Raw genomic sequence first — 11518 nt, forward strand, 5'->3', positions numbered from 1 at the left:
TTTTGGATAAAACAATGCAAAAAATATATGAGCCTCATTAAGTTGGGAATGTTTTTATTTTGTTGAAAAAGAAAGTAAATAATTGATTTTTGCTTTGCATTATGCACTTGCATTTTGTAACGAGCATATGATGTTTCACAGCCAATCGTGGGCTGACAAAAACTCAACCTACTGGAGCATCATGAGTGCTCTTTACATGTACCTTCATCAGAAAATGGTGACATTTCGATCATTTCATGCACGACTGCGTACTTTTACCACGCCATAGGTTCTGGTGTTCCATCAGTAATGGGAAACGGGAAGCAATTTCACATTTGATTTTCATTCGAGGTTTCAAATCACGATGTTTATTAAACCTTGTTGGGGGGGGGGGGAAGAATCCAAATTGGTTTGCTTCATGAGTTCAATGCATTTTTGCACCAGAGGGTTTGGTTTTGTTATTTCCCTTTTTGGTGAAGAACGTGGCACCACCCTGACACCATGTTTTTCGACAGATGTGCATGATGTACACAAACAACAACAACAATAACTCGTAATCACGAAGAACTAATTTGACGACTACTAATACTATATAATAACGGCCTCAATTATTGCCAAATTTTTTGGAGGGTTGGCTGGGAGCAGTTTTTGCCACAATTTTTTTTTCACGAACTGCCCGGCGAGGCTTGACATTTGATGGAAGGTGATTTGAGCAGTAATTTTCAATGAATTCAGAGTGCCGGAGATAATTCGCCAAATCTTCACGAGACATCAAGCTGTGCTGATATGATATCCTTGTATCAGGTTGGTTGGTTGGAAAAGGTTGATATTTTATATGAAGCCAGGAAGTGATGGATTAAAGTTACAATTAACTTTTTTGGGTCCATCTGCCTGCTTGCAGCTGTCGTCACAAGAACCTGGTGGAACTTTTGGGTTTCTCGTGCGATGGGCCGCAACTTTGCCTAATCTATGCCTACATGTCGGGTGGCTGTCTCACAAGCAGGCTCACTTGCACGGTAGGCTTATTCTTTCAATGTCGCCTCTAACCAGGCATTAGCCTGGCTGGGGGTTATTTTGGGGGTCCTGTCTGTCTGTCCGTCCGTCCGTCCACAACCTCTACTCGAAAATGATTAGCCAAATATTTGTCATATTGTATGCAGTAACATCTGAGCATGAGGCAGGTCAAATGATTTTGTGATTAAAAAATATATATATTTAGGGGAGAGAATAGTATGGGATTATATGTGCTTTGAGGAAACATTGTTTATTTAAATTATTTATTTCCATCATAAACATCACCAATGCCAACACACAAATTTATACATACACACAAGTAAATTAGACACACGTGGAGGCCATTCGGCCCATCATGCCTGTGCCACATCAACCCACACCAATCTTTCAACACGAGATCAAAATAAGAAAAATGCAACAAAATAATTTTTTTTTGTACTTCTTGTTGTTGTACACCGCTCCTTCCTAATTCCATATCCAGGCAATGCATGACGTCATCGCTGGGTGCCAATGGCAGGGAGTACTCAGCTTTTACTCCGTTTGTTACTTGGTGAAATTTTTTTTTTTTTTTACAACTACATATGTTAGTCTGTAGTTTGTTTTCTTGTTTGTTTGTGTAGGTGATATCTCAGCCATCCTTTGAGCTAGGAAGCAGAAATTTTGGGACAAAAGTGAACATGTGCTTTGGTGAAAAAGTGTTTTCTTTTCATTTTTTTTGATTAATCAATTAATTGATTAATTAATTAATTAATTATTTTATATCTCATCCTGGCAATATCTCAGGGCACCTTTTGAGCTCAGAAGCTGATATTTGGACATGACGGTGAACAAGTGATTTGGCCACAAAGGGTATTTTTGATTGATTAATCAATTAATGATTTAATTTTTTGATTATTTACTTGATTTTCAAAAAGTTACAGATTCGCATGAAACGGTGGTGGTTTAGGTATGCTATTGGCCAATTCATTAAGAAGTTAATTATTTTACAATTATTATTTATTTATTTTAATTATGCAGTTAATCAATTAACCAATCAATTATTGTACACTGCTCAATTCCGGCTCCATGTGCTTTGCGTCAACTGCAAATTCCGGTCCAATCTATGCAAGTATCAATACTTTCCTGTATCTGATCACCACCCCCTCTGCTATCCACCTCACCTCCAAGCTTTGTGTCATCTGCAAATTTGGAAAGCTTACTCTTCACCCCATTATCCAAATCATTGATGAAAATAATGAATAGTAATGGTCCGAGTACTGATCGCTGAGGTACCCCAATAATTACATCCTCCCACTCACAGCCACTCTTTGCTTCCTCTCACTAAGCCAGTTTTCAATCCAATTAGCTACCTGACCAGCCACTCCACAAGCCCTCACTTTGGCTAACAACCTCCGATGTGGTACCTTATCAAATGCCTTCTTAAAGTCTAGATATACTGTGTCCACTGCCTTTCCTTCATCCACCCAATCAGAAACTGCTTCATAAAACTCCAAAAGATTTGTTAAACAGGAACTACCTTTGGTAAACCCATGCAGACTACCTTTAATTAGTTTGTATTTGTTTAAATGGTTCCTCATCTGGTCCTCAATTAATGTCTCCATCACCTTCCCCACAACTGAAGTCAAACTAACAGGTCTACAGTTTCCCAATTCTTCTCTGGATCCTTTCTTAAATAATGATGTTACATTTGCTACTCTCCAATCCTCCGGTACCTGTCCTGACTCCAGTGAGCTATTGAAAAGATCTATTAATATCTCGCTTACCTGCTCAGCCGCCTCCATCAATACTCTCGGGTGCGTATTATCTGAACCCAGAGCCTTATCTTCTCTTGGTTTACCTAACTGTTCCTTTACTTCCTCCACTCCAACCTGTATCTTCTACAAAAGCCGTTCCTCACCTCCTCGTTAGATACTCTCAGCTATTGGCTATTCTCCTGACGGTTCTTGTGTAAAAGTTGAACCAAAATATCTGTTTAATAAGCCTGCCATCTCACTTTCAGCACAAACCACTCTCCTGCTGATACTCCTCAATGGGCCCACACTGGTCCTAACCTGTTATTTTCCCCTGACATACTTAAAGAAAGCCTTGCTATTGTGTTTAATATTCTAAGCCATGTCCTTCTCATCCTCTCTTTTGGCTTGCCGAGTTATTTTCTTAATTTTCCTCTGTTTACTCCGACGGTGATATAAATCTAACTCCAGTCCTGTTATTTTAAACCTAATAAATGCCTTCTGCTTCTCATTAATAGCATTTCTTATCTCACTGCTCAACCACCCTGGTCTCTTTCTGTTTCTAGTTTTACACCTCATTGGAATGTACTTACTCTGCACTCTACACATTTGCTCCTTGAACGTTTCCCATTTTTCTGATGCTAATTGTCCTGTTGTTAGAGTCCCCCAATCTACATCATCCAACTCTCTCCTCACACCCTCAAGGTTTGCCTTCCTGAAATATTTTTACCAAAAAAAAAAAAAAATCAAAGCTGTGTGTGTTAGCAGTGGAGGTGGTAAATATATATATATAAGAATAAATAAATAATTAAAAGTAAAATCTAATGTTCCAAGGAAATCCTGTCCATCAACGACCCCAAACTTTCCATTTATTCCTGATATGTGAAACACACTGCAACCGACGCCTACAGAAAACAGACTCTTTGTAGCGCCGGTCACATTTTCCATCCATTCATCATGTTACTTTGTTAAAACATTATCCATGGGTGGTCACTCCTATGTTTAATGTTTTGTGTCACTCGCTCAAGCGGTTGCGGAGAAAACGAATTTAAAAGCAAATAGAGATGAAAAGGTGAGGGCCTCGGATGACGTTCCACAACATAGTCAGGAATGGTTGTGGATGCCTATTACGAGTTTATTTATTTATTTTCACTTGACCATCTCCACTACCAACATGCAACTTCGAACTATTTATTTATTTATTTATTTACACACACCGCCTGCCATCTCCACTACCCATGTACCACCTGAATTATTTATTTATTTATTTATTTAAATACACTACCATCTCCATTACCTACTTGTAATAATACAAGAATCACAGATCATCTTCGGGTTGCAACAAAAAAAAAACACAACAACACATTTTGTGCTGTCACGCCGTTTGACGCTCTTCCCCTTTCTCCGTCGATCATTAGATGTCGGATGCAACAAAAGGGTCACTTGGTAGCCATCGTCCAAAGCTCACGAGTAAAACCTAATCCTCCTTAAGGCAATGCAATTGAATATAATACAATACGTACTGTAATATCAAATAAGGCACGAATTAGAGGTTACACCGCTCTTCAAAGGTTTAAAGTTTGAAACCAGGTGTGTTGTGAGTAACATTGTGAATGTCTTTACAAATTGGGCGAGTGCACAAAAGGTGTTCACACATTGAACTTCACTTCCTCACGAATTATGATTTTTATTTCAATTTTTATTTCATGTCTGTTTGTGGATATTTATTTGGTAACTCTTGTACACCGGCTGCACGCACGCACGCACTCTCTAAGCTGTCTAGCCTGGGTTTGAATCCCGACCCAGCGATAAACTGTCATCCCGATGTTTCACAGGCAGGGTGATTCATCAATGTGTGTGCCATCCCTCGGATCGATGATAAACTGGGCATCACATGTGCTGCATTAGTCGGTAGACGTTAAAGATCCCACGGTGTCTTTTTTGTGAAGAGTAGGCAAGCTATCGCCGGCACCGTGAACAAATTACAAGTTCCTGCAATGACTACCACTGGGAAGACAAAGTTAAACCACCCAGTGTAATCTTGACTGCGAGACTGTTTTGGCAGCACTGGACCTGCCTTCGGATAGAACATCGTAGAGAAAAATAATTCACAAACCGCAACAACCTCTTTCATCCTCTCACTCCTCCACCCAGCCTGTGCCACTGCCCACACTCCCAATGCCCACCAAGTCTCGGCTTAGTACCAATCACTGTTATTTAATTCCCCTCTCCTCTCGATGACGGAACCAACTTTCCGATTGTTATCTTATTCCCTTCCCGACATGACTTCAGGTCCATTGCACACCGCTACCTTATGGTCTCTCCCACTTCTATTCTATATTCTATATCTCTCCCATACTCTCCCACTTCTACAAGACCCCTCAAACCCCCTCGGACTCTAGTGCTCTTTCACCTGGAACTCCTCTCCTCATGCTGTGATTCATCCACCTGTTTTTTGTCCATTGTTTCTTCCATTTTCTCCTACTTTGTCTATTGATCCCTCACCCTCTGTTCTATTCCAGATAAGGTATTGTCATCGCGCACCGTCCGTCCGTCTCCTATTTTAACTTCTTCAGCCAAACCGCTGGGCCAATCCGGCTGAAATTTGGCAGCAACGTTCCTCTCCTGCCTGGTAACAGGAATCGCAAAGCTCATTCCGGTCACATGAATTTAAGTTGGTCAAAATGGCCAACTTGGTAAATTTCTTCAAAAATCTTCTCCAGATCCACCAGCCAGAATGCCACCAAATTTGGGTTACGACATTAGGTTAGGGTAAGGGATGTTAAATTGCCGGTCAGGCTGATCACATGACCGGAAGTGTGACAAAATGGCCAACTTAGTGGTCAATTTTGGGGAAAAATCATGTAAATTCCTTCAAAAAATCTTCCTCTCCAGACCCACGAGTTGGAATGCTACCAAATTTGGGTTACAACATCGGGATAGGGTCCTGATATTAAATTGTGGAGGCATGTCGATCACATGACCGGAAGTGTGTCAAAATGGCGGTTCTGCAAATTCCTTCCAAAATCCTCTCCTGATCCACCAGTCAGAATGCTACCAACTTTGGGTTACAACGTTTGGCCAGGGTAGGGATGTTAATTGGCCGAAGATCATGTGACCGGAAGTGTGTCAAAATGGCTGACTTGGTCAATGTTTGGGGAAATCATGTAAATTCCTTCAAAAACCTTCTTTTCCAGATCCACCAGTCAGAATGCTACCAAATTTGGGTGACAACATTAGGATAAGGTTCGGATAAGTTACAACATTACGATAAGCTACAAGTCCAGTGGTTCTATTTTGCCATGATCCTGTGCATCAAATTACCAAGGAGGAACACTGTTCTTTATGCGTGCACTGCCTATGCAGCCCTCGGCTGGGGATACCACATAGTAATTGGGGATGTGGTCTGCCACATATATGCAGGATGAGTTGACGCCGCTGTCCTGGGCCGCACGACTCGATGTGGCAGCAGACATGTCCCGTGGCCTGGCCTTCCTCCACCAGCAGAATCACGTGCACCGTGACATCAAGAGGTGATCTCATGCTTTCTTAACTTTAACTGATGATGACCCCCCAATAGACTCCCCCCCCTTTTCCTACTTGCTGTTGCTGTTGCCGCTGCCGCTTTCCACTTTGTGATTGTGTGACTAGGGAAAGTTTGATCGTTTAAGGAATTTGCACTTGCACTGTGTTTGTCTCACTTGATTTTCCTAATAGCAATCCCAGTGGAGCTATAAAAGCAGTACGATGGGTACAATGAGCACTCGCAGTGCAAATTTACGTGCTTAAGAGGCTTTGTAATAGTCGTTAAATCTTACACAAATAAAACCATCAGTGTGATTTACTGGTGCGAGATAATAGCACAGCGTAGCTGATAAAAATGCAAAATGCATGTCATTATGTGCAACGCTTGTGAGCAAAAATTAAGAGAAGCCATTTGTTAGGGCCATATAATACGTGGCAACATTTACTGTGATGCCTGGCCCTGACAGGCGGACGCTTGCATATGGATTTGTTTATTTTATTGTGTTATTTTCCCTTTGAGCAATGTTGACGATCCTTTTTTATGGTCATAATGTGTGTTAAGTTCTGTCCCAGTGTTAGGAACCTGTACTTTGCATTTGCTGAGGTTGATGTGTGGTGAGGTGAAGACGCTTGCTTATGGTGATGTAATATCACGGACAACTGACAGTACGGATTTATTTGTGTGCCTTGAGTTATTAGATGCATTAACTCTAACCCTGTCTTGTGTTCGTTCACCACCCAACTCCATCGCTCGCCCTCAGTTCCAATGTCTTGCTTGACGAGAACATGGTGGCCAAATTGGCCGACTTTGGCCTGGTTCGGACAGGCGAGGCTGGCGGTGCCACGGCGCTTACGTCCACGGTCGTTGGCACCACTGTGTACATGGCACCGGAGGCCTTGCGTGGGGAGATTGTGGCGATATCTGACGTGTACAGTCTTGGAGTGGTGAGTGAACCGTACTCTATCTGGTGCCTTCATGCTTTCGAAATTAAGTTGCATTATGGGCACTACCAGTGGTGTTGTCAAAAGTTGGTGCAACTTGTGAACATGAACCTCGAAGGTGGTTGGTGAAACTAATCACAGCCTAACATCAACCACTTTTGCCTAGTTTGTAGTAACTTTTTTCACCTTACAGTAACAGAGCTGCCATTAAGGAGCGTTATGCACTTTTTACACTATTAACGGGGAGCTTCATCGATCTTTAAGCGTACTATCTACCGTTTCTCGTTTTACACTTATCTGAGATAAATCTGACCCTATGTGAACAAAAAATGTGAAATTTTAGCTTTCATACGATGCACACGATCGTGGCATTTCTAACCCCGCTCCCTCTGCCACTCCATTGACGTTTGTCCCAAACTTGCCCCCTTTCCTTCGTTTCTCAACTTTCCCACAACTTTGCTGCCCTTGACCTTTCTCCACTTTTCCCCATCCTTTCTCAGACTACTTTCCCTTCATTTGCCACTGCACACTCGACTGTGTACAAAATCTGTAGATTGCTCCGTAATGAATAAAATGCCCCCCTCGACATGGTTTTTTGAAGGGCGTTGGTGTCACGTGTTGTCGTACCGTAATCACAGTGCCACGACGCTGGCCCATTGTGCCCTCGTTTGTCCACATGTGTGCAAGTATACATTTCTGATAGTGCATACGTTTGATTTCCGGCATATTGTCCATTTTCTGTGGATGTTTGGAAGTGTATCATAATGAAGGTAAAAGCGCAATAATACAGCGACGGTGTCAAGAAAACATTTTCTCTCAAAACCCCGACGCGATGTTGTGGGGAAGGCATTCAAATTGAAATGTGGTGATTCGACTTGTTCAACGTATGGACAACATCTTTCTTGAGATGAAAGAGTAATAAATTCTTGTAGTGACTCGGTACTAACATGATATTGGAGCGCAAGTCGTTGCTGACCAAAGGCAGACGAGCGTTGACCAAAGACTGAACAATGGTGTTGCATTGCAGTGTTGACACTGCACCGTGCATCTCGCACAGGTATTTCTGGAGCTGTTGACTGGCCTTGCACCCTACGACGAGCAGCGAGAGCCCGTACTACTGGTGAGGGCCTTTACCGTTCTAATATGTATATATATATATATATATATATATATATATATATATATATATATATATATATATACATATATATATATATATATATATATATACATATACCATTCCTTTCGCACCATAAGGCACATTTTGAGCTGGATTTTTGTTGGTAGCTTTAACTAAGTTGGCATGAACGACAGATTCAACACTCCCAACACCACTATTCATCGCGAAACAGGTATGATGTGCAGACACTCTCTTGGGAATCAAAATGAGATCCTCGACTCGCTTGTTACGTAATCGATGGATGTGCCTGATCTTGCGGCCCACGGTTCATTCTGTACTTCCACATCCATCTTTAAATGATTTGGACCAGTCAAATACAGATGTCTTTGACAAGTAGCAATCACCATACCGTGCATCAAATTGTCTAAATTTCAACAAGCTGGATGATTGACCAGAAACTTCACCTCCACACTCCTCAACTTTGTTGTCTCACTTTCCAACATCTTGATTTTTCAGCAGGTGCACGAAAGCAGGAAATGCATGATGATGGGTGTTGGTTTACCAACACTTCAAACAAATTCCAGCGAATTATTAATCTGCGTACTTCGTTCTGACTTTTAGAAACGAAGGTCCAGATCAAATTTGAACCACTTTTTCTTTTCTTTTTCTTTATACTCTTCACAGAGCATTTGTGCTGCCGAAGCAGTTTCGTAGCAAGGATCATATTGGGTGGTTTGACCTTGCCTTCCGAACCTTACTTGTCCATGCTCTATACTTCGAAATGCTGAGCGTCAGCAAGGAAGCAACACGTACCATTTTTGCAGTCGGGTATGACTCAGACGAGGTTTTCATCCACCGCCATCTCAGATTCAGAGCAGATGCTCGCTCTATCCATTGTGCCACCGTGTCTGGTGACGCACTCTTAGAATGGTTCATCATCACCAACCCAACACAACAAGATAGCAAAAGGAAAGAAACAGTCGATCAATTATACCTTAAAGGTAGACACTGTTGTGGATAAAATATTTTATTGAGTTCTGTTCTTGCATATGGCAACTTCGCTGCCAGGTAGCTATCATTTCTTGGAAGCGTGGCTGCGCCGCTGATGGTGTGCCCCTCTACCAGTACACAGGTACTCAATTCGTCGACCTCAGAAGGACGACAGACTGAGTCAGGTCCCTAGAATCCTAAGCCAACGTCAGGCTTTTTATTGAGTGGGGCTGGCAGGATGGCTTCGAAGTATGCACACTCACCTCTAAGCTGTTTAGCCTGGGTTTGAATCTCAAGCCAGCTATAAACTGTCATCCTGGTGTTTCACAGGCAGCATGGTTCATCAATGTGTGCCTTGGAGGTATGTTAAACAGGCATCCCGTCTTCCGGCATTAGTTAAAGACCCACGGTGTCCTTCGAAGAGTAGGTGAGCACTCGCCGGCACCATCGCCAAAATATTTCAAAATTCCTACCCTAACCATGCGTTCCCCCTGTCCCAAGGAAACAAAGTGCAAAAAGAGTCAACCCCCAAAAGGTTGCTATGCCCCTTAGCTGGGCATGTGGATTTGTAGTTGGTGAGCATTGTGTCATGATCTTAGGAGTGGTCCACAAGCTTAAACACATCACATAGACAACTGTGTGGCTTTGCCATTTTGTGTTGCCTAACATTAAACATGATTTAAAATTTTTTTTAATATTATCTGTGTATAAAACACCATGCTCATCTCTGTGCTTGCCCCACCATTCTCATCACCACTCCTCCATCCCCACAGTTGATAAACTGTTAGATTGATTTAATGTGAGTGTAGATGTAGCACAGGCTTGTTGTGCCAAATGGCCTCCTCTTGTGTCCAAGTTCCTTGTTTATTTCCCTTCGGACCAGTTAAGGTTTGGCAGTGAACAGTTCTACATGATGAAGAGCAGCGAATGCTTTGCTTGGTTAACTTCCTGAAACATTTCCTACCCAGTGCTAAGAGTATACTACCAAGTCATTGGTGCAGGGACAACAGCATCAATTGTGGTTTGTGTTGTGCAGAGCTCACTTGTGGAGGAGCTTGAGGAAGAAGCCAGAACAATTGATGAGGTAATGGACCGACGGATGGGCATGGTGGACCCAAAGGCGCTCGAGTGTTTTCTCAGCCTGGCCTGCCGCTGCTTAGCAGAGCGGAAACGAAAGCGACCAAGTGCTGCGGAGGTGAAATAATACTGACAAAAGAATCTGTCGATTGGAAAAAAGCATTCTTAAAAATTGTCACTTTCCCAAACACAACTGACTGTAATATTAACAGCTTTTAATTAGTGTCAGATTATTGTACATGATCTCAGTTTTAATCCATGTAGAGTCTACTGGTCCATCACAGCATAATTTCTTCTGACGGGTTCTCCCGTGTAGACGATGTGGTTGATGACGTCATAAATCTGATATAGAACAATTCCTCTAGAAGTTGTTTATCAAGTTGAACAAGTAATGTTCGTGTAAGCTTAATATGGTGGGCGAGTGAGGAAAAAGCTCCCATTACCAAGGCTCTTTTGGTCACAGGAATGATGCACGTTTGGGAACTAATATACGAGGGAATTTTGGTGGTTAATGCCTCCTATTTTTTTTTTCTCCAAAACAGGTAAAGATATTCGAATGAAACAAAGCACATCCCGCACATTAGCTTTTCCCGCCACTCGGTGCGAAGATTCATGATCCTGACGCTAGAGGTCTCAGTGCTATGTTGGTCAACATGGCAGAGTGCAGCATGACATTGTCAGTGCTGTGAAGTGTAAAGTGCTAGAGATAGCATGACTGGAGATGAGAGTGGGTGCACCATTACGATCCTGAGAGTAGGAGGCAGTCAATGGAGTTCCGCCACAACGGCTCACCAGCCCCGACTCGGTTCCGTCAGATGTTCATATTTTCCCCAAATTTAAGGAACGCCGTGGTGGAGAAGAATTTTCTTCCGACGACGATGTCAAGGTCGTTGCGAAGCACTAGTTGAGTCAGCAGGATGCACAGTTCTACCTTGACGGCTTCACAAAACTACTTGAACGTGAGCAGAAATGGGTGGACTGCATTGGTGATTATGTTGAGAAATAAATATGCGCCGTTGTCGAATAAAGATCAGTGTTGGTATCTGTCTTTGGGCTGGCAGGATGGCCGAGAGGAGCACACACTCACACAGCTATCTAGAGGCCTTATATCTGCTATCTGCCGGCATTAGATGACGTGGAC

General features: G+C 42.4%; 1 protein-coding gene across 5 annotated transcripts in view; it reads left to right on the top strand.

Moving 5' to 3' along the window:
* The window catches only part of LOC147033193 (interleukin-1 receptor-associated kinase 4-like), a 42698-nt gene that overhangs the window by 10381 nt on the left and 20799 nt on the right, over window positions 1-11518 (top strand). For 4 of the 5 annotated variants that reach the window (XR_015055465.1, XM_085871314.1, XM_085871316.1 and 1 more), the window contains exons 7-11: window positions 881-995; window positions 6147-6256; window positions 7010-7193; window positions 8248-8310; window positions 10337-10495. Coding sequence is in view for 4 of the 5 variants with exons in the window: in XM_085871314.1 (XP_085727440.1) it covers window positions 881-995; window positions 6147-6256; window positions 7010-7193; window positions 8248-8310; window positions 10337-10495 (631 nt within the window). In the remaining variant the exon portion in view is untranslated. Of the gene's footprint in view, window positions 1-880; window positions 996-6146; window positions 6257-7009; window positions 7194-8247; window positions 8311-10336; window positions 10505-11518 lie in introns of those variants that run through there. The other variant, XM_085871318.1, reaches the window with a different exon arrangement.

The sequence above is a fragment of the Eptatretus burgeri genome, chromosome 2, assembly GCF_056783735.1.
Source record: "Eptatretus burgeri isolate ZD-2024b chromosome 2, Ebu_testis_v1, whole genome shotgun sequence".
Taxonomy (NCBI): domain Eukaryota; kingdom Metazoa; phylum Chordata; class Myxini; order Myxiniformes; family Myxinidae; genus Eptatretus; species Eptatretus burgeri.